Source organism: Lutra lutra, chromosome 3 (genome assembly GCF_902655055.1).
Source record: "Lutra lutra chromosome 3, mLutLut1.2, whole genome shotgun sequence".
Taxonomy (NCBI): Eukaryota; Metazoa; Chordata; class Mammalia; order Carnivora; family Mustelidae; genus Lutra; species Lutra lutra.
The window spans coordinates 140,754,135-140,777,935 of NC_062280.1; the positions used below are offsets into that span (position 1 = coordinate 140,754,135).

The 23,801-nt window shown below is 38.5% G+C and overlaps 1 protein-coding gene across 3 annotated transcripts in view; it reads right to left on the reverse strand.

The window, feature by feature from the left end:
* Positions 1 to 23,801, reverse strand: part of CDADC1 (cytidine and dCMP deaminase domain containing 1) — a 48,330-nt gene that overhangs the window by 15,282 nt on the left and 9,247 nt on the right. For all 3 annotated transcript variants that reach the window (XR_007126178.1, XM_047723390.1, XM_047723389.1), the window contains 3 exons: positions 15,470 to 15,647; positions 8,566 to 9,135; positions 3,288 to 3,337 (listed from right to left, as the gene is read on the reverse strand). Coding sequence is in view for 2 of the 3 variants with exons in the window: in XM_047723390.1 (XP_047579346.1) it covers positions 3,288 to 3,337; positions 8,566 to 9,135; positions 15,470 to 15,647 (798 nt within the window). In the remaining variant the exon portion in view is untranslated. The remainder of the gene's footprint in view (positions 1 to 3,287; positions 3,338 to 8,565; positions 9,136 to 15,469; positions 15,648 to 23,801) is intronic.

The window sequence follows — 23,801 nt, forward strand, 5'->3', positions numbered from 1 at the left end:
GAGCCATCCAGATGCCCCCTGCAAATGTACTTTCCTTTAATATTCATATTTATTGAGCCTCTATTGTATGCTTATATATATAATAGGCATATTATATATATATATATTTATAATGGAATTTTTTATTTAAACAGCTCTTTTTTTATCTCTCATAGTCAATGGCCTATTACCTATAATATGAATGGTATATCAGTTACTAGAGTGAATACTGTACAAATCACAAGTGTTTATAATAATTTGGAATATGCTGTAAACCTTGGTAAATTTCAATATATTCTAACTATTCATGTGATAGTTTCAACAAACTCATTACTATGCCCTCTTCTTTTAAAAAAAAGATTTTATTTAGTTATTTGACAGAGAGAGAGATCAAAGTAGGCATAGAGGAAGGCAGAGAGAGAGGGGGAAGCAGGTTCCCTACTGAGCAGAGAGCCCGATGCAGGGCTCAATTCCAGGACCCTGAGATCATGACCTGAGCTGAAGGCACTGAGCCACCCAGGGACCCCAGTATGACCTCTTCATAAAAGTCTTTGTTAGGATGAGCCGACAAAAGTTTACAAATAAAATGTTATCTCCCTAGTAATAATAATAATAATAATAATAAATTATTCTTGAGCATTTACTACATGTCAAACATCATGCTGAGTTTTATATGTATTATTTAATTTAATCAATCCTCACAACAACCTTGACAGTAATACTATTAGTTTTTCCATTTTATGGATAAGGAAACTGAGGCCCAGAGAGATGAAACTTATCCAGGGTCACAATGCTTAGCAACACAGCCAGAATTCAAGCCTGAGTTGCCAGACTCCATACCCATGTCTTTCCACTTTACCATGCTGACTACTATAGATAGCTTGACTGGAAACTTAAATTCTTATAAGCACTTGAGAACCAGGTGTTAAGCCAAAGGCTGCTGGGCTTTCATATAAACAAATGAGAGTTCCAACCATAGGCCAGGCACTGTGTTAGGTGCCAGGAATACAGCTATAAACAAGACACAGAATCCTTGCCCTCATGAACCTTATAATCTGGAGATAGGAAATTGTGCACATAATTTCAACTGTAATGAGTGTAACAAAAAAGTTGCACAGAATGCTACGGGAGTTTTTGGTGGAGGAATCTATTCTGGTAGGTAGTCATAGCTGGGGTAGAGATAAGTAGAGTCAAAAGATCTTTTGAGGGTGGAATTCATAGCACTTGGTAGTTGATTATACGTGTGTAATAACGGAACGGGATGGTGACCACTGATGAAGAAATAGGTTAGCAGGGAAGATACTAGATTGTTGGCTAGGTTGAACTTGAGGGGCTTTTGATATATCCAGGGAAACAGTCAAATTACTTGCTATTAAGTCTAGTGAGGCAAAGCCTCAGCTTCCTACTCCTCTTTCAGTCAGACTTGCGGTTACTAAGTGTCTCTTGACTCCATGCCCTTCCAATCCACCCCCACACCTCCAAGTCCTCATCACCTCCTCTTTATTAACTCCTTTTTTGCTGTGTAGCCCCACTTCATTCCCCCTTTTAGTATAAACCTGATCAAATCATTTTCCCATCTCAAATATTCTTGGATTGTACTGTCCAACAGAGTAGCCACTAGCCATATGTGATTACTCTGAATTGAGACGTACTGCAAGTTTAAACTATACATAGGATTATGGAGAGTTCTACTCCCCACCAATGCACAATATTTTATTAATAGCTTTTATATTGATTACATGTTGAAAGAGTATTTCTGGATATTTGATTAAATAAAATATATTCTTAAAATTAAATTCATGTTTCTTTTCTTTTTTATTATTTTTTAAAGATTTTATTTATTTATTTGCCAGAGAGAGAGAGAACAAGCAGGGGGAGGGGCAGATTGAGGGAGAAGCAGGCTCCCAGCTGAGCAAGGAGCCCAATGTAGACTCGATCCCAGGATCCTGGGGTCATGACCTGAGCTGCAGACAGACGATTAACTGACTGAGCCACCCAGGCATCCCATCTTTTTATTTTTTTTTTAATGTGGCTCCAAGAAAATTTAAAATTATGTGTGTGACTTGCCTTTTATTTCTACTGGTTAGCACTAGAGCATCCCACTGTTGAAAAGATAAAGTCCAAACTCTTTACATGGCATATAGATTTCTTCATGGTCCAGTCTAATTTTTTGCTACTCTACTACAGAGTACAGTAAGCACGTAGAGTGCATACTATATGCCAAATCACTTGAATTTTCCCACATTCTCTCTCATACCCTCTCCCTCTGCATGTTATCCTCCCAGTCATACTAATTTACTCTGTCTGATGTCTTCCTACGTATTCTTCAAGACTAATAAATAGCACCTTACCTCCTCCAAGAATATTTTACTCATTTCTCCAAGTAGCAGAGAGATTGCTCCTCCATGCTCTCCCAGTGTCGTGTTATAATTACAGTTATATACCAGTCTTTTTTTGTTCCCCTGTCTCCATTAATAAACTATTTAAGGCCAGCAAAGGCAGAAAATGTGGTCTTTATCTCCTGTTTATTGTGGCACAGTGCCTACCCTGTAGAGGTGTTTAATAAATGTTTGCTAAATGAATGAGTCTATCTAGACAATTGTAGAGGGAATGATCAACTTTTTTTCTTAAGATTTTATTTATTTATTTGACAGACAGATCACAGGTAGGCAGAAAGACAGGCAGAGAGAGAGGAGGAAGCAGGCTCCCCACTGAGCAGAGAGCCCGATGTGGGGCTCTATTCCAGGACCCTGGGATCATGACCTGAGCCAAAGGCAGAGGCTTTAATCCACAGAGCCATCCAGGCACCCCAGGAATGATCAACTGTTTATAGAATTTAGTAAAAGCACCCATACAAAATATTAACCCCAATGGGTCAATAAAATGTAATGCACTTAAGATCTAACTATGTTTAAACAAAATCAAGGTTAAATGTCTAAAGAATGATTTCCAGGGGTGCCTGGCTGCCTCAGTCAGAAGAGCACACAACTCTTAATCTTTGGGTCATGAGTTTGAGCCCCGCGTTTGGTGTAGAGACTTCTTTCTTTCTTTCTTTTTTTTTTTTTTTAAGATTTTATTTCTTCATTTGACAGACAGAGATCACAAGTAGGCAGAGAGGCAGGCAGAGAGAGAGGAAGCAGGCTCCCCGCTGAGCAGAGAGCCCGATGCAGGGCTCGATCCCAGGACCCCGAGATCATGACCTGAGCCAAAGGCAGAGGCCTTAACTCACTGAGCCACCCAGGCGCCCCTGGTGTAGAGATTTCTTAAATAAATAAAAACTTAAAGAAAGGAATTGTTTTCATACTTACAGATTTTCCTTCTGCCCAGATGACTGCTCCAACTCCAGTTTTATGATCCTCTGAAAGATAAATGGCATTTAACTCAGTAAAGATTAATTTGTTAGTTTCAGAAACACATTTCCAAAAATAATACATACTGTTGAAACATAATTCATAATGTAGCAACAATCCTGGACATCTTCACTAATTATAGAAATATGTTTTTATTACTAAATAAACTTATTTAGTAAAAATTTACCACTAAAATAAATACTTTTACACATGGAATATGGAAGTAGGTACTAAATAACCAGGCAGGGTCACTACCAACCCAGTCGCACATGATCTATATACAGAGCTCATTAAAACGGCAGTGCCCACAGTCAGATTACTTCAAAGCTGCCAGAGCAGAGTGTAATTTTATAGATTCTCCACTAAGTCAGTTTCTAAAAGACTATTTCTAACAGATGATGAAATTGATTTAAAAAGAAATTTCTGAACTAATGGATTTAATGTAACAATAATTCACAACACTCAAATCTGTCTTCTACCATTTTTTAAACACTCTAACCATGGAAAATACATTTTGCAGAAATGTCCTTGCTAAGAAGGAGTTCAAACTTTTAATACAAACAAAAACAAATATTTGTTTTATATTTGTGTATAAAACCCTTTCCTGACCTTCAGAGTTTACCTGAAGGGGAAAAGAATGGCAACTTAGTGAATGATGCTCATTTCTGAATCAAGTGCCAGAAGATATAAACACGAGATTATAATTCCCTTGCAGAACCCAAACTTCTGCAACGAATAAAGCTGTATTTCTTAAAACTATTAATCTGAAACAGAAAGCTTTAAAAAACCAAAATAGAAATTCTGCATATCAAGGATTGACTTTTTCTACTAGTACTAGGGTAAGTTTCAAATTTGTAAGACAATAATACACTAATAACAAAAACATAGTATTTATCAAAATCTTAACAAGGGACTGATGTAGTTAAGTAGGTACACTTACACAGAGATGGTACCAATTATCGGAACTTACTCATATTGGTAAGGAGTAAATGAAACTAAAGTTTTACCCTACAATTTCCTAAAAGCTAATCCCCCCAATGATAACTTTATCCTACCCAGGCATTAAAAATGAGTTTGCTTTATAAATAAGTCTTAGAAGCTATGATAACATAATGAAATCCCCCATCTTCAGTTCAAGTAAGTTTGGGTTTTCAAAATTATAACACAAAGCATCTGTGCAATTTATCTGAAGCAATTTTTATGCATCATCTCATTTTTACCTACAGGTAAAGCAGCTATTTCCTTTTCTAGCTGAGAAAACAGGCCAAGAAATCAAGTGACTAAAATGTAGCCCTCCAGATGAAACCTACCCCTCCCTCTGATGTTAAGAATTTAACAAAGATTTCTCTCTTGACTGCCCAAGTAGACAGTGGTGAGGGTCCCTGTATTCATGAAACGTACAGTCCGACGTGGGAGGGAGACAGGAAGGGGCAAACACAGAAGCACCTGTGTGCCGTGCTGTGCTAGGAAGGAAATGAGGAGTGGAGGGTATTGGGAAGGCTTGTTCTAGAGTGGAGATTCATGAAAGAGATTGTGGTGTAAACAAAATTTTGTTCCTTCCAAGACCTTCAGAATATAACATGAGGTGGAAAGAATAAAATTATAGCTGTATGCTCATTTCTAAGGCAAGTGGCAAAAGCTAAAAACATAAGATTATATTTGCCTGAAACACCAAAATCTTTAAGCAAAATTATCCTTAATATAGGTATAAACCTGAAATAAAAAAATGAGAGACTGAAATAGAAATTCTTCATGCTAAGGGCCTATTTTTCCTACCATTGGCACAAGTATTTTTTATGTTGTGTTTTTCCAGTCTCAGGAGCCACTTTTTCTATTTCAGTCGGGGGATAGACTAAACATTGTCAGGAGGGGATAAATGTGTTTTTCCATCAGTATGCAGCTCTACTGTCTAGCTAAATCTAGTTACACCAACAGAATATTCTTTACTATGCCTTTTAAGATCAGAATAAATTTCATCCATGCTAGATGGAGATTTCCCACGGCTCCAAGGCTGGATGACAGATGAGATAATTTCTCAAGAATCTTTTTGTATCTGTAATTTTTACAGAAATTGCTCCCCATGGTCTGATCACTCACAAGGCTTTCTCTGTACATCCTTTGAAGGAAAGGTCAACTTATAATCACTGAGCCCAATTCCCGAGACTCTGATCACTGAAAGTCAGAGAATTCTTTATCCCATGGCTCTGGAACACAGGTGTGGCTATTTAGCCCCTGATTCTGGGGTCACATCAGAGTATGTCCGTGTGCGGTCCATAGCCCACTTCATCAGAATCACTGGATGCTTGTTAAAACGGAGGCCTCCCAGCTCCCATGGAAATCTGAAGCAACCTCTCCAAAGGAAGCGGGGCTCAGGAACCCATACTTTTCATGAGCATCCCCTCTGATTTATAGGCATACTGCAAGCTGAGAACCACCAGGTTATGATTTGAAACAGTTAACTTTTGTGGCTACTCCAACTTACATTCATCACCAATGTCGTGGTTAGGAGGAAAGCATAATCCTCAGCTTTGGAAAGCACTTAGTCTAAGGGAAAAGAGGTCCCAAAAAAGATAAAAAAATCACACTTGAACCAGATGGGTAAGAGGCAATGCCCTCCTCTCTTTTATCCCCCTCTAGAGTCTAAATGAACATTGTCACTTTTTTGCTAACTCAAAATGTCCTTTAATGATATCTCTGGGGATCCTATTTATTTGGCATTCAAAAAGCAAATAGGCATCTACTTCTTAGTTACTTTCAGAATTCCGTTGTTAGAAGTTTTGGAATTCATTTTACTCATGCATATTTTTGAATGAAATGGATTAAAGAAATGGTGTCTTCACTTTGAGAGTGAAATAAAGTCAAAACAAACTGAACAGAGTGAAATTAAAAGTCTGGGTTATTCGGAGCACACCCTATCATGGGGATAGCTACTTTGCTGGATTGTCCTCAGTGTTCAATGAGATACATATATACATATATAAATTTCCTGGCTCTGTGCCTTACACATTCCAGGTGCTCAATAAATTGTTACTTATTGTTATTTATCATCAGTGAAGAATACCAAGAATACCAAGTCCAGAATTCCTTATCAATCCCTTATATCAAATGTTTTTTTGGGACAGCCTGATGTACTTCTTTTGTGGCCACACCTGACCAAATATTTAGTGCAAATATTCATACATTTTACTCCATATGTATGTGCTTGATTACAATGTACTGCTTCAGGCCCCTCCCGGAGTGCTGTGTCATATGCAATACAATACATGTAACCATATTACCTTTCTAAAATCTGAAAAATTCTGGACTCCTTTTCATCTTGCTCCAAGAATTTTGGAGAAGGGATTGTGGACCATCTACATTTGGATATAAAAAGATTTCCTTTATCCATTCAACACACTGTGCTTCAGTGCTAAGGAAACAGTGATGAACACATGGCTCTCTTCCCCAGAAGAGCTGACAGCGGAGCGGACTGCAGCCCCAAGACTTGCATCCTAGTCAGGATTGGGTTCCAGGCAAAGAGTCACGCACAGTCAAAAATTTAACCTTGAAAAATCTTTTCAGTTATCCATCAAATGCAAAAGCACAATGTTATGTACAAAACTCTGCACAGAAATAGTGGATAACTTTATAATTATCCACAGAAATGTGGATAACTTTATAATTTATTACAAATTTATAATATACTTTATAAGTATCTTATAAAGAACATGGGGACGAATTTGTATCTATACATTACCACATTTTTTTTTTTTTTTTTTTTTTTACCACATCTTCAAACACTGGAATCCTACATGGTATGATTCATATTCATGATTCACATTCATACATATTCATATGTATTCATATTCATACATGGTATGATTCATGATTCATACATGGTATGATTCTCCTATGAGAATATTGAGGAGATACTGAGATCAATTAAAAGAACAGTGCATGCCCATGTCACTCTGGAATCAGCTGAATTCTTATTACCAAAGGGGAATTAGTGAATTATGGCTGTAACAGCTATTCCCATTTATTTCTGTCCTTCCAGAATGGTTAAGAGAAAAATTCTTTATAAAGCTGGTTTTTTGGCCAGACACTAATGCATGGCCCATGATACAACATAATGACATTAAATCAGACTTTTACACAACAGTTGTTTGGAATCATACAGTTTGTGCCTATAGTAGAACCAAATTTTTTAATAAAAATTGAGTGATTATTAACCCTGCTGAAGATCAGAATCCCTTGGAGAACTTTAAAAATTCATAGGCCTAGGCCACATCCTTACAGACTCGGTTCAGTGGGTCTGGGTTGGAACTCAAGCATTTGTACTTTTAATAGAACTTTTAATGGTGATTCTGATATACTGTCAGTTGAGAATCTCCATTCTAGTCAAAGTACTTTGATTGTGGACTTTGTTTAGAATATACTGCAGACCAGTGGCATTTGTATGAACCTTTTCTTGTGATTTTCTTTCTTCTCCTTCTTTCTTGGGATAAGCTAAAAAATATCCTCCATTCGTCAAATCTTACTCTACTGTTCCTCCTGCCTATATTCCCCCCCGCCGCTTACAAAGTTACATTTAAAAGTGATCATGATTTTACTTTGAAAAATCTTATGCCTGGTAAGATGTGAAAACATTGTTCTATAATTGGAAATACAGATGCCATCTTTCATCACAATAACGAAAATTCCCAAGTAACACTTTCCTTTTTCACATATACACTCACTGTCAACTTAATGAAGTAAAAACATCTGATTTTTCAACTTGCTGATTAAAGACATACCAGCAGCTGGAAGAATTTAATATTTCTTTACTTCAATGCTGTTAGTTATTTTGAATTCATATTTTTGTTATAAAAATTTTCAAAGGTTTTATTAAATGCTGAATACATACAAAATATTGATGAGTCAACTAAAATTAATGATTTTAGTTCTCTCTCCTTTCTCTTTTTGTCCCATTTCTAGTGGAGGGCTCAGTGATCAATGAGATTACAAAAGCAGGAAGTGGAAGGGTCTAGATAATCAGTCCCTGATTTATAAATGTAGCACTGAAAATAAGGCCACAGGAATCCTAAAACTGCTCTAAGAGTTGCCTACTCAAGGGTTTCACTAACTTCACACATATAACGAACCGTGTCTAAGAGTAAATGAACTCTACAATAGATGAGACAAATACCATTTTACTTGTGAGACAAATACAACCCAATCAGTCAGCCCCAATTTATGCACTAAGCATATAACTCACCAGTTCGATATGCCAATAACCTGGCCTGAACCATGCAGTGCCTTGCAATTTCTTGTGGCAAACTTTGATTGTGAATTTCATTAATCTGTTCGGTATTACCACAATAAAATCCGTAGTGCTTAAAGTTGGGCACACTGGAAGCTACTGTGGCCAAGAGTAGGATAAGGTCTTTCATGTTTTGTCTTAGATTGCTAAAGTATGGATTTTCACATAGGTTCTCCAAGCCTATAGTCATCAGTATTTGCTTATGCATTTCTTCATTTGAAACCAAAAATAACATTTCATATTCTTTTATTCTTTCTTGTTTACATTCAGAATAAAAGTCAACGTTAGCATCCGGCAATGTTTTTGCAATTTTTTGAATAAAGTCACATTTGTAAGAGGTCTCCTCTACAAACTGCACCATATAACACACCAAAGGCTGAAGTAAGACACACACATGGGCCCGACTGTTTGACTTCAATCTTTCCACCGCTTTGGCATCTAACTTGGCATCTTCAGAACTAGAATCCTCAGTAAGCAAACTTATTTCTGGATCAGCAGGCCAGTATGAAATTCGGTTAACTCCAGCTGAAATACAAAATATGAAAGGCAGTTATCAGATCCATGTTGAAATTAAGGGCTTTCTTAATAAATCCACCTTATCATTGTGGTAGATCCAGCGGTCCCAATATAAAAAATGTCTATTACGAAGTCAACTATAATACAGCCCAAGGGTAGGCAAACTATGGTCCAGAGGCCAAATCTGACCCACTGCCTGTTTTTTCCCTAGCTTGTAGGTTAAGAATGGATTTTATAGTTTTAACTATTTGGAAAAATCAAGAGAATAGTATTTTGTGACAAATGAACATTTTATGAAATTCAAATTTCAGTGCCTATGAAGTTTTACCGGAACACAGACTCACCCATTCTTTGACATACTCTCTGCCTGCTTTTGCACTACAACGAAGTAGTGGAGTTGAGTACTGTACAGACACCATATAGCCTGCAAAGCCTAAGAGATTTGTTATATAGCCCTTTATGGGAAAAGATGGGTGCTTGGAAGATATCTGTGGAATCACAGGCTTTGCTCAGCGTGGTCCCAAAGCCCAGCACCAGAACTACATACTGGAGTCCTATAAGTAATCAAATGGCTGCTTTTAGAAAGATCATAGCTGACAACTGATATTGTTGAGAGTTTTGTAGTTGAAATAAACAATTCATCCATACATTAAAAATGTACCTATGGTCGGAATTCTTCCTTTGGGAAGCTATTCTAAAAAAAAAAAAAAAAGAAAAGAAAAATTCTAAATAGAAACAAACAAAATCATGCATGTATATATCTAGTGCAGCACTGTTTAAAACAGTAAAAACATAGGGGTGTCTGGGTGGCTCAGTCAGTTAAGTGTCACCTTTGGCTCAGGTCATAATCCTGGGGTCCTGGGATCTAGCTCCTATGTTGGGCTCCCTGCTCAGCACAGAGTACCCTTCTCCCTCTCCCTCTGCTCCTACTCCCGCCCCCGGCCCCTGCTCATTCTTTCTCTCTCAAGTAAGTAAATAAATAAATAGTAAACATATAGAAAAAACCTAAATGGCCAAAAGAACGTGAGGGTAGCAGTTTATATGAACGTATTGCGGGGTGGGGAGCAATATCAATTTTTTTAAGCCCACAAAATTAAAGACAAAACAATTTCTTTTCAATTAATGTGACAGAAGGTTAGTAATCTTTAATATACGGAAAAAACTGTAATTCATTAACAATACATATGAATTGACAAGAACAGTAAGGCCTCAAGACAGACAAAACAATATGACCAATTTACAAAAGAGAAAATAAAACTAGATAACAAACAGATGAAAAAAATATTTTGTATTTGATAGGGAACAATGAGATCCCTTACACAGGGTTAAGCACTCAAATGTTCATCAATTGATTAGTATTTTACAAAGAGACCCCTTTGCTAGTTATCTCATGGAATTTCAGCTAGGACAGATTTTTATGATTGTGCCCAGAAGGGAAAAGACAGATGGCCCACAGAGTGTCCTGCATTCCAAGTAACAGATGAATTAAGAAGTCTTAGTTGAACAAACACATATTTCTATCTACACCCTGCTCATCCTGACTCTTACTGTAGCTTGGGTTATAAATCAGCTTTGAAGGCTCAGAGCTGGTATCAGAATGTTTCCTCTGGCTGCATTTCACCTTCTCTCTATTGGAGTTCTCACAATCCATTTTCTACTCAGTGGTGATAGTCAATCTTTCATCTAAGCATCTGGTTTGCTTCTAGCAATCCTGATTTAAGGAGAAGAGGGGATGACTAGTCTTTGAACAAATGTTCACGTACCACTGGCAAATGCTACAGCAGGGGTTTCCAAATGTTTTGGTTTTAGACCTTGTTATACTCTTAAAAATTAATGAGGACCCCAAGAGCTCTGTTTATATAGATTATACCTACTGATATTTATTATATTAGAAACTTAAAACAATTTCAAAAAAATATTTTTTTAATTCATTAAAAATAGAGAACCTACTATACATTAATATAACACAGTTTAATAAAAAATAACTATTTTCCAAAACAGCAATGAAAACTAGTTGAGAAGAATGGCATTGTTTTAAATGTTTACAAATCTCCTTATTATTATCTGGCTTTATAGATGACAGCTGGATTCTCAAATCTGCTCCTGCTTTCAATCTGCTGTGATAGGTTGTTTTCACTGAAGTATATGAAAAGTATTCAGCTCCACACACATGTATAGTTGAAAAAGGAGTATTTTAACACACATTTCAGATAACTGAATATTCCTCTTTGACACTACATAAAAATTTGAGGGGTAATTTCTTAAAAGTTAGTTTGGAAAAGTTACAGTATGGAATCTGAAATCTATCAACAAACTTTCCATACAACTATGTTAAAGTCCATTGGTTTACTGTGCACTTACAATGGCTCTCTCACTCATGCATGATTTTGTAGCATCCTACGTTGGTCTTTTGGAAAATACCGGTTTACCGACTTTACGATATTAAGACAAAGTACTGTTCGTTAGCATGACCATCATTAATATTACATCATTAGAGTCTTTAAGTGTTAGGAAGCTGTAAGCTTATGACGGTGGATGTAACTTTCTCAAAATTCTAATTTTCACTTGAAGACTCAAACTTTATCACTGGCAACAAATACTGTCAGTTTTCTTGGGAGTGATAGTTTCACTTCATTCCTTTCTGAGAGAATACCTGCCACACAGTTTGTTCGCAGTGTTCCATGAAAAAAAAAAAAAAGTGAATAATTCAGTTTATAACATAAGCCTAAAGAGTTACGGGGTCCCCAGAAAAAGAAAGAGAAGTCATTTCAGGCCCCCAGCTACGTTCTTGATCTATGCCCTCCTTATGGGCTCTACTCACCCTAGCTCCAGAGCTGTGTCAGAGTTCTTGCCGAACTTCCTGAGAAGTGTCAGAGTTACAACAAGGTGCAAAAGGATTTTAGGGAACAAAGGAAATGCAAGAACTAACAGTCTCTATCAGACCTGGAAATAACTTACTCATATCAGTCACAATAAATCAGTGGTAAAAACTCCCAGTGCTGGTTTCAAAAGTAAATAAGGCCCTACATTCCTTACAGAGATCAGGAGCCCAAGACCCCATCCTGGTACATGCCCCTAGCCCTTCCCCTTGTCGGACGGTTACCTTTGCCTCCTTATGTTAAAATCTCTGTCCAAGGAGGAGGATAACCCTCATTAACATAACGTATAACATAAATTTTCTTAAAATCAATGTACAACCTTAGGCCTGCCTTTTTATATGAAGACAAAACTCCCCTTTCTGAATATTTACCTTAACCCTAAATAAAGGAACCCATTCACCCAGCTCAGGGAGTCATGCATTTGGAAGTTATTCCCCGTGATCTTATTTGCTGCAAATAAAGTTTCCTTCCTTTCGGAGTGACAACTCTACCTGGTGTAACTCCTATCTATAACTCACTGAGGAGCTAACTCATGAACCCATGTTAGTTTGGTTACAGTAACTCAAACAACTGCACACATAAGTGTTTTTCCTGGGCACCTGGGTGGCTCAGTGGGCTAAAGCCTCTGCCTTCGGCTCAGGTCATGATCCCGGGGTCCTGGGATCGAGACCCACATCGGGCTCTATGCTCAGCAGGGAGCCTGCTTCCCTTCCTCTCTCTCTGCCTGCCTCTCTGCCTACTTGTGATCTCTGTCTGTCAAATAAATAAATAAAATCTTAAAAAAAATAAATAAATGTTTTTCCTTAAGGCAACCTTCATACTTAATTAGGTTTGTAGCAAAAGTGCTTTAGGTCCACCTCCTATTTTTTCAACACAGAATATTAAAAAGATGTGTACTCAAGTGTTGGGATTTATTAAAATTAATAATTTTTACTGTTTTATCAAGGACATTTTTACATGAAACCCTCTTTTTAAACCCCAGGTTCATGGCCATAATGAGTACAAGGACTACTACTACCTTGATTCATACTATAGCAATAGTAGTTTACTCACCATCATTTTGGTACTATTTGTATAAATATAGTGTTATTAAGAAAATAGTATGACCTTGTGGACCATCAGGAATCCACAGACCACACTGAGAAGCACTGTGCTTTAGAACACTAATCTAATAACTGTCATATAAATAAATAATTGTCAATAAAAGTCAGCTCAGCACAAAACACAACTATGTTTTATTCATTTTTCTCCCTTGCTCTAGAAGAGGTCAATCAACACAGTCACATTCTTTTTCTATTATCAGTGCCATCTCAACCCTATTTTATACCTTGCCTAATATCAAGCTCTTAACCTCATCTTTCCATGTTCCAATTCAATAACAAAAAATTAAAAAGTAATAGTAAATTTAATCATGTTAAAACCTGCTCAAAAAGCTTCAGCTCCATATTATCTCTAATAAGATTTATAGGTCAATTAACACAAGTGATGAAATGAATATACAGTCTGCACAATTAATTGGTAAAAAAAAAAAAAAAAAAAGGAAAAACAATGTCCCCACCACTCTCATACCTATCTTCTCTATTCATAATGGCAGGGGAAAGACTATAGAATCCAGCAGTATCTGGGCTCTAGCTGCTTGAAATACCCGCTGCAGGCAGGAGGCTCTAGCCACATGACCACTTCTCCTGGAAGTGCCTCACTTGTAGGTCAACGGCACTGTCTTTACCCTGGATCTGATCACTACTCTTAAAACTTTCATGTAAATAAAAATTGCCCTCTTCAGAATAAGCTTAGGTACTCTGTTCTATAGGATAAAGCTCAAAGGCCATACAGTTTTTCAAAGTTCTGCACTTAAGTCCCAACCTGTCATTATCATCCACCTGCCACTATTCTTTCCAAGAGTATTTCTCCATTATGAACACTGACCCCAGAACCTTGTTTCTCACAAACCAATGACCCCGCATGTGCTACTCCCATGGAATGCGATCTTCTTCCTCTCCATCGTCCAGATCCAGCTTAAGCCCCAGCCTTTCATTACACGACAACCTGTATAGATCACTATTTCACTCCTCAATTCATATATCACTTAACAGCCTTTATCACTCATTTGATACTAGATGATGTGTTACATTAAGTTGTAACAAATAACCCAAGCAGCAAATTGAGGGAACGGATTAAAACTGTTTAAGCCTTGTTTGGGATGCCTGGGTGGCTCAGTTGGTTAAGCATCTGCCTTCAACTCAGGTCATGGTCGCAGGGTTCTGGGATTGACCCCCACATCTGCTCCTTGCTCAGCGGGGAGCTTGCTTCTCCCTTTCCCTCTGTCTGCCACTCTCCCTGCTTATGCTCTCTCTCTGTCAAACAAATAAAATCTTTAAACAAACAAAACTATATGAGCCTTTTCTTCTCCAGAAGCACTCCAAACCTGCTCTTTTTGGAGGAGGAGGCCTCATTACATAGGCATGATCGATTAAATTATTGGCCATTGGTAACTGAACTCAAACCTCAGAGGTCTGAGAAGTGAGACTGAAAGCGCCGACCCTTTAATTACCTGGTTGGTTCTGCTGACAAGTGGGCCCCCATTTATGGCGCTTCCCAAAAGTCCCTTCACTAACAAACTCAAGTATGGCTGAAGGGGGCTTGTTATGAACAACAAAAGACACCTCAATCACCCTCATCACCCAGGAAGTTCCAAGGGTTTTATCTGCTTTGTACCAGGAAAGGGATGAAGACCAAATATATAACTCATATTCTAGTCACAACATCATAGTGCCTATGTAAAAGATGTAATATTTTTAAAATGGGAGAATGGTATGCATACTTACCTGGATACAAAACAGAATCATAAGCATAGCTTTAGTGAGCAGCCTGGTGTAGCAGAGATGGATAGTTAAACATTAATAATTTGTGCTTCTCCGTCCGAAGTACAGAGCAGTCCCTGGGAGACAGCTGCTCAGCCAGGAGCTACAGAGCCCACAGTGGATGGGAACAGAAATGATGCAAGTGACTTCCAGGCCAGCATTTTTAGTTTTTAGGAGCAGTGTGCCTTCTCTATTCTCTGTCTCAGTCTACCTCTGGATGCAAAGGACTCAAGGCTCTAGAAGACGACAGTAGCAAAACACACGAGAGGCCTACACCCATGAAACAGCCACATGGAGAAAAACCGCCTGCTGTTCAGCAACACCTACGTTGGACTATTACATGGGTGATAAAGGTCTAGTATATTAAGCCACTGAAATTTCAGTGTTTATTATAGTAGCTAGCATTAGTCCTCTAATACACAAAGGCTCATCTAAACAGTGACAGGGCTGAGACCAGAATCCGTGTTTTTTGACTTTTCTTAGTATCAAACTATATTCTTATATGTATTCATATTTCTAAATGATAGTGGTGTTTAGGCAATTTATCTTGGTTATTCTTAGATAAATACTATTAATCCCCAACCAAGCCTTATCTACACTTACCATTTACAATCATTTTCAAACAAGCAGAACAGGGTTTTCTGGAAAAATAAAGATCACAGTTTTTCAGCCTTGACCCATGTTTTATAAGAGCAATTTTTCCAGCATGTAAATCTTCACTAGAACAGTGGAGACCAACAATTTTCGTGTTTTTCACCACCACAAGACCAGTTCTCTTCACCTACATTAAAATACAAAATAATATTGTATTAGTGTTAACATCTATCAAAAAAGAAACAGGCCCCAAATGGAGTCACTCGTGCTAAGTCCACATCATTGGACTGAGATTTAATACCTAGCTGCAGTTTTGGCCTCTCCCAGGAATATAACCTTAACCAGTCAGACTAAAATTTCCTGGTCAGCTAGTGAGGAAATCCACCTGATAAACTCTGGCAGTCCCCTGAAGGAACATAACTCTGCCTGAAACAATCCACTTTTTGCTAGACACTTCCTTTTCCTGCCCCGTCTGTAGAAGTCTGTAGAGGCCTATAGAAGCCTCCCCTTTTTGCAGTGATGAAGAGCCCCTCCCTATTTACTAGACGGGATGCTGTATGATTCACGAATCATTGAATAAAGCAATTAGATTTTTAAGTTTACTCAGCTGAACTCTGGTTTTTAACAGATTTGGTGGAAGCATTTGGATACAAAGGAAAATTCCTGATGGCTTCAGGGACAAGAAACACAAGCATGATACCCTCTGTCCTTCTTGCCATATCTAAGGGCCATAGGTGAGTTTCTCTTGGTTCTGGGCTTAAATGTCTTTGCACTGAGCTCTTAATCTGATTGGTTTTCCAGTCCAATATCCCCCATTTGATTGGAACCCCCACCCCTTGACTTAGCCCCCAGATTCCATATTGGGAACTCCTGGTGGTTCAGTCTACAACTCCTCATTGTGTGGAATCCCAGGCTATAGTCCTTATTTGTTGAGAAGTGCTGGTTCAGTCCTTTTCCCAGTCCCAGATTGCATGTTAAGAATTGGTAGTGGTGTGCACAAGCCCTTCTTTTGGCCAGGCTAAGGTAACATCTCTTGATTACTGCTGGTGTGTTAAGGTGAGCATGTCTGTCTTACATTGTGTAGGTAAAAGCTACTGCTAATCGGACTCTTGGCTGACCAAAAGCTGCCAAATTGGTGGACATGGGTTAAGCACTTAAAAGCTGTTAGAGCAATTGCCACTGAACTCTAAGAATCCTGTGTTAGAATAAGCTGGTCATAGAATGGGTTAGAATGACACTAGGTCACCCACCAACCTCAAGAAAATTTTGATGCAATTGGGTATAGGGTAAAACACCACACAACTCCCAACCCCGGTGCAGCAGCATGTCCCTCTTAGCTATTAGTTTGGCTCTGAGAAACCCACTTAGCTTAAAAATAAGTAGATAGATAGATAGATAGATAGATAGGGAGACAGATAGATAGAGGAGTGCCTGGGTGGCTCAGTCAGTTGATCATCCGACTCTTGGTTTCAGCTCAGGTCATGATCTTAGGGTCCTGAGATTGAGCCCTGTATCAGGGTCCGTGCTGAGTGTGGAGTCTGCTTGTCCCTCTCTCTCTGCTCCTCCCCCCGCTCTTTCTCTCTAGAATAAATAAAATTGAAAAAAAAAAAAAAGAGAGAGAGAGAGAGATCCTTAAATTCCAAAGCATACCACCTTCTGGCACACTTACTTAAGTCTAAAAATTATAATCCTGGAAGCTAGAAGTATCTACAAAATGACAGAATCTTCCTAAGCTTTTTTGTATCCTTGTATCCTAAGAAGTTGGCTTGGTAACAACCATCAGGTTGGGGACCCCAAAATACGGCCAGACAGAAATGTAGGTTGTACCTCCTTACCACTAGCTACCGCTGGACAGAAAATATGGGTTAAACTCCGTTTCTGGCTAGGGTCCTACCAAACTGCTAGAAGCCCTCAGATAACTAACAGCCTAGAATGCGATGGACGTGGTAAGGAATGGTCCAGTTAGATAAGATCATTCAAGAAGAAAGGGTTTCCAAATCAAACAAACACAGTGGTATATACTTGTTTTAAACGGCAGGCAGAAGGCTCCAAAAGGCTTCAAAATTCCAAAATACCTTCATTGAAAGATTTGTTGCAAATCACTTGTGAAAAATTAAAGACACAAGAGGTATACACAACAGAACTCTAAGACTGAGATAACTCCTACCGTTACCCTCTATCCTCCTTTAATTGAGTATACATTCATTCTAGTAATCCTCTGCCTCAATCTTCTTTCCAATCTTCAGGAGACTAGAAGACCATAAACAAAAGTCCACCAAGTAGGTAGCCTTACAGAAACCCCTAGAACTAGCCTTGAAGGAGGGATGACAGGGCCCCAAGGAAGTGTCAGGTAAATTGCGGCCTTATTCCCTTAAACAGTCAAGGGAAAATGAAATGAAAATGATTCGAAAACCTTGACAAAATTGATAGATACCAAAGCTACACCGACTTTACACCTCACTACAAGTCTGCTGAGGGATCCTAGGAAAAACTGGCCAAAGCTGGCTAAGGGTGAGAACCCTTACCAGAGTCAGCTCTCCTGGATCTCTGTCTACAGTAACTGGTAGGTAGAGAGAGAGAGAGAGAGAGAGAAAGAAAAGAAAAAAAAAAGTCTTTTGAGCCCTCTCTGTGGACGCCTTTGAGTCCAGGGGGTTATTTAATACTGTCAGGAATATTTACTGTTTGTCTCAGCTGAAAATTGATACGATACTTAAAAGGAGTTTTTTTAAGTAGCTTGTCCTGTGGTCAGAAGTTGGCCAGATTAAAAGCTGATATTCAAAGCCTGATTAGAGTTTTTCTTAGGCATTCTCCCCTAAGCTAAAATAAAAAACTATGAGCCCAGAGGAAAAGAAAGAACCTTCTCATGCTTTTATGGATTTACTAAAAAATTACAATGACAAAGAGCTCTAAATCTGTAATACAGAAATCTTTTGATTTCCATCTTGAGTTGGAAATACGTTCCCTGATATAAAAAAGCAAATTGAAGATAATGTGGTTGGATGGGGGACCAACCTATGATGTCATTTAAGTTACAACCCAATTCCTTGAGAAATTAAAAGCAACTGTTCTTATCTTACAGATCTTTGCAAAACCAGAAATGCAGCTCTAGAAACAATTCAAAATCACCTATTCTTTCTACCAATCCCCAAACCTCCCATATTTATCTCAAAAGGCTTATAAATTGTTTTGGAGGAACTTAACATTCTTTCCTTGTGCCTTTGAGATGTACATGTTTTACCGGATCTTCCCCAGGAACTCTAATCTAAACCATCCCCAATTCCTAAGACTAAAGAAAAAAAGGGGAGAGGGTGGAGGTTTATTATAAATACAAACTGCTATAGAAGCTCCCTTGCCCAGAATTTAGTTCACAGCTTTCATAAAATTGTTTGTCATGGACAAATATAAATGTTAAATGTCTTCTCCACTGCTTTCTCTCCCAAAATGTGGGATCAAGAACATTTCTTTCCATTCCTTTTTCCCTCTCTGACCATCCTTTTTCCTAATTCTTACTGCATGAAGGTCCTTATGATTTTGTCCACATTTTGCCTTGCTTTGGCCTTGTATCTCAGGTCGTTGTTAATCCAACTTCCAAATGACTGTTGGACTTGCCCTGATGCTGGTGATTCTGCATTTCTGCCTGTCACAAACTTCTCCCTGATTTCCAACGCCTGTTTCTCCAGAACAAACCCCGTCCCTTGTTAACAACCCCAAACCCAGGGAAACGTTCATCCAAGCTCTGTACAAAGGAAGGGACACAAGGCAAGAGCAACCAGAGTAAAAACTGCCTGTACAGTCTAAGCCCCTTAAATTGTACTGGTTCCCTGGCTGTCACCTTTCCAGTTCTGAGCCAAAGACTCAAAAAGGAATTACAGGAGGCATACACGATTAAAAATTGACTCCCTTCCCTGGATAGGAGTGAGTATGAATGAGGCTATGATCAGGAAATTCTCCTTAACTCTTTAAAGTATTACAGAATCTGCTGTTTAACAAACAGCTGTCCAACAAAATCCTTAGGCCCTCTGACCAAAGCTGATCTTGGTAATGGGATGGCCCTTGATTATTTTTTGGCTGAACAAGGAAGGAGCTGTCTGTACTGTGACCAGCACCACTTGCTGCACATGGATTAATGCTGTGGGAAAGCGGAAACGCAGCTGTGAAATCACCGAACGAGCCACCTGGCTTAAGAAAGTGACTCCTTCAGCAGGGTTTTCCTTTAACTTATTTAATTTTGACTGGTTTGGGTGTTGGGGACTGCAGCTCGAAACACAATCTAGATATTGGGGACTACCCTGCTAGTAATAATCATAGTGGTCTCTCTGGTTTGCTGTATTCTCTCAAATACAGCTTTAAATGTGTGTTCGCAGCCACTAACCACCAAACAAATCATTTACCTAAGACTGGAACATCAGAAAAGGAACGAAGAGAATGACTGCCTTTAAAAATGTGAACCTGAAGTCCTGGTCTGTGAATACCACAAAGATTCAGAAAAAAAAAAAAAAAAAAAACAAAAAAAAACAAAAAAAACAAAAAAAACAGCGAAAACAAAACTAAAACTCATGTCCTATGAATACCACCACAGAGGATCAACAAAAACTCTAAGAATTTCAGAGCAACAGCCAGGGATGGCACTAACGCCTTAAGTTTTGATCAAATCTCTCAGGTGGAGGGGTCTCAGCAACCAACAGCAGGCCCCAAATGGAGTCACTCATGCTAAGCCCACACCATCAGACTGAGACTTTTTTTAAAAAAATATTTTATTTATTTATTTGACAGACAGAGATCACAAGTAGGCAGAGAGGCAGGCAGAGAGAGAGGAGGAAAAGGCTCCCTGCTGAGCAGAGAGCCCGATGCGGGGCTCGATCCCAGGACCCTGGGATTATGACCTGAGCCGAAGGCAGAGGCTTTAACCCACTGAGCCACCCAGGCGCCCCCAGACTGAGACTTAATGCCTCACCTAACTGAGGCTTTGGCTGCTCCCAGGAATATAACCTTAAGCAGTCAGACTGAATTTCCTAGTCAGCTACTGAGGAAATCCACCTGATAAACTCCTGCATCCCCCAAAGGAAGGTAACCCTGCCTGAAACTATACACTTTTTGCTAGACACTCCCTTTTCTGCCTGGTCTGCCTGTAGAAGCCTCCCCTTTTTGCAGTGATGAAGAGCTCCTCTCTATTTACTAGCGGGGATGCTGCCTGATTCATGAATCGTTGAATAAAGCAATTAGATCTTTAAGTTTACTCAGTTGAACTTTGTTTTTTAACATATCTAATGATTATATCACAGATTATACTTGATTTATTAATAAAATAAAAGTTCTATTTAGTTCTTGATCTGAACCCAGTTTGAACAAAAGCACATTTCTCAATAGGTCCAAAGACTTTTCTGAAAGTTTAATGTTGGCTTTATACCAGAAGTTTTCTAAATCTAGGCATTCTTAACTGAACAATGAACCATTTAATTATCCATTAATTTTTCTGACTGAAAAATAAATACACTTTAACCTAGGAAAGGGTGAGAACCAAGTTGATTTGACTTGTTTCTTATAGCATCCAGTCTATAACTATTTAGTGTTAAGCTTCTATGTGGTAATAACCAAAAAATGTAGGAAACCCTGTGGTTTTATACATGGATAAGTGAAGCCCAAAGAGACTATGTGGCTTTCTGAAAGACCCACAGATGGTAAAAGGCAGAAATAAAGCAGAGGTCATCTTAAATTTTTAAAATATTTCAAATACTGACTAAATAAAGGTAGTTCTCAACTTCTTTCTAAAAACTGACTCTCCCAATTTTTCACACTATGGCAGTCTAGACTAATGTGGGTAGGTCCCACCTTCTACAAATACATAGATTATTTACAAAAAGTTTTTTTTTTTTAAGACTTTTGTTTATTTATTTGAAAGAGGGAGAGGGAACACAAGCAGGGGGAGTAGGAGAGGAAGAAACAGGCTCCCCACTGAGCAAGGAGCCAGATGTTTGCCTTGATCCCAGGATTCTGGGATCATGACCTGAGCCAAAGGCAGACACTTAAGGACTTAGCCACCCAGATGCCCCTACAAAAAAGTTTTAAATGCACAGTCAAGCTCAAAAGAAAGGAAGACACCTGCTCAGGTGTGACAAATGAAGAGAACTCAAAGCCAGAGCAGTAAGCCTCAGCTACCTGAGCAGTATCCCACCCAAGTAGGGGATTGGGCTGACTCTGCTTCCAAGCCCTGGAGGCTGGGGACAGGCTGGCATTCTAAAGAGGTGTTACTTTAAATCTAACGTGTCCTTACCTACACAGATATTAACTAAAAAAGTTGGCGTGACAATATTAATATCAAATAAAATGGACTAAGTTAAAGATCAGTTCTATGTAAGGTAAAACATAGAACTTAAAAATAAGTTCTATGTAGACAAAATAGTCTACACCATTTTCACAGGAAAGGGCTCTGAGGTAAGGAATATAAATCCAATCTTCGGGTTTGGGACTGATTGTTACAGTACTTGGGGAACTTGGGCTGAGAACAGGGTACCCGTTATTCCCTACTCCCTTTCAAAGGGCTTCAGTCTACAGTTATCCCCAAGAGGACACATCTTGAAATTAAAGTACAGACCAGAGCTTTTTTAACTAAAATAGTCAAGTTTCAGTTTCAGTTATGAATATAAATGTTCGCAACTATGGAGAATGATATTTTATAAAATGCCTAAAAAGAAAGAATAAAGTTTATAGAATTCCTTTTCTTTTCTTTCTTTTTTTTTTTTTTTTAAGATTTATTTATTTATTTATTTGACAGAAAGAGAGCACAAGCAGGCAGAGAGGCAGGCAGAGAGAGAGGAGGAAGCAGGCTCCCCGCTGAGCAGAGAGCCCGATGCGGGGCTCGATCCCAGGACCCTGAGATCATGACCTGAGCCGAAGGCAGCGGCTTAACCCACTGAGCCACCCAGGCGCCCCTAGAATTCCTTTTCTGAGTTAACTAACCATTTCCTAAACTATAAAGACATTTAAAAGGAATACAAAAATCTGTCCTTTACAAAATATACTTCCAAAAATAAATCTAAAACATGAAAGATCTATATTGGCCTTTAAAACAAGCTTTAAATTTACCGTGAATTTATAAGCCCTTTCCCCTTCCCATCCCAAAATTTCTTGAGTTTTATGTTCCCCAAATACAAAGTATATGTTAATATCTACTTCTGAATAGTTCCAGTGAGTTTTTCTTTTTAAATTACAACTTTGGAAAAGAACTAATAAGGCCATATCAAGAGATCTCAGCATGCTAGAGTTCATTTTATTAAAATGAACCAATTGTGGGGTACCTGGCTGGCTTGTTTGGTGAAGCATGCAACTCTGGATCTTGGGGTTGTGGGTTTAAGCTCCACGCTGGGTGTAGATATTACTTAAAAAAAAAAAAGTTTAAAAAATAAAATAAAATAACTATGGACTCTGAAAAACAATCTGAGGGGTTTGAAGGGGCGGGGGGTGGGAGGTTGGGGGAACCAGGTGGTGGGTATTCGAGAGGGCACGGATTGCATGGAGCACTGGGTGTGGTGCAAAAACAATGAATACTGTTACACTGAAAAGAAATAAAAAATTAAAATAAATAAATAAATAAATAAATAAATAAAATAAACCAATTGTGACAAATGGAAATGGCTGCAATTAAAGATTTTAGCTTTAGATTTTCTCAGTAGCTAAGCAAACAGAAATAAAGCCAGAAACCCTGGCCACAAAAGACTTTTTAAAAAACTATCCCTAGGGCGCCTGGGTGGCTCAGTCAGTTTAGCCTCTGCCTTTGGCTGAGGTCATGATCCCAGGGTTCCTGGGGTCGAGTCCTGCATTGGGCTCCCTGCTCAGGAGGTAGTCTGCTTCTCCCTCTCCCTCTGCAGCTCCCCCTGCTTCCGTGCTCTCTCTTTCTAAATAAATAAATTACATTAAAAAAAAATTCCTAAAAAAGACCCCAAAACCCAACACTATTCCTCATAAGCGGGAAGCATACTCATCAGTTTATTATTAGATAAATTAGATTATTAGATTTATCCCTCCTCCGCCCCTCACATAGGCACAGAGACAAAACAAACAACAACAAAGAATGAACAAACTTTTAGGCTAAGTTTAACTTGTCACTTTTTTGTCTAGAGTCCTCTTCACCTCAGAAAATATCTTTTATCTTTCAATTTTAACTAAGGTCAAAATGTCAAGTTTGAGATAAAGTTTTTAAATCCCAAACTTAAAACAAAACAAAGCAAATAAAAGCCTAAGTTGCATTCCATTTTGCACTTCCACTCACTGCAACTCCCAGAAGACTAAATCTTTTTAGTGAATCACCATTCTGGATCCTGAATGCGTCACTTCCCTAACATCT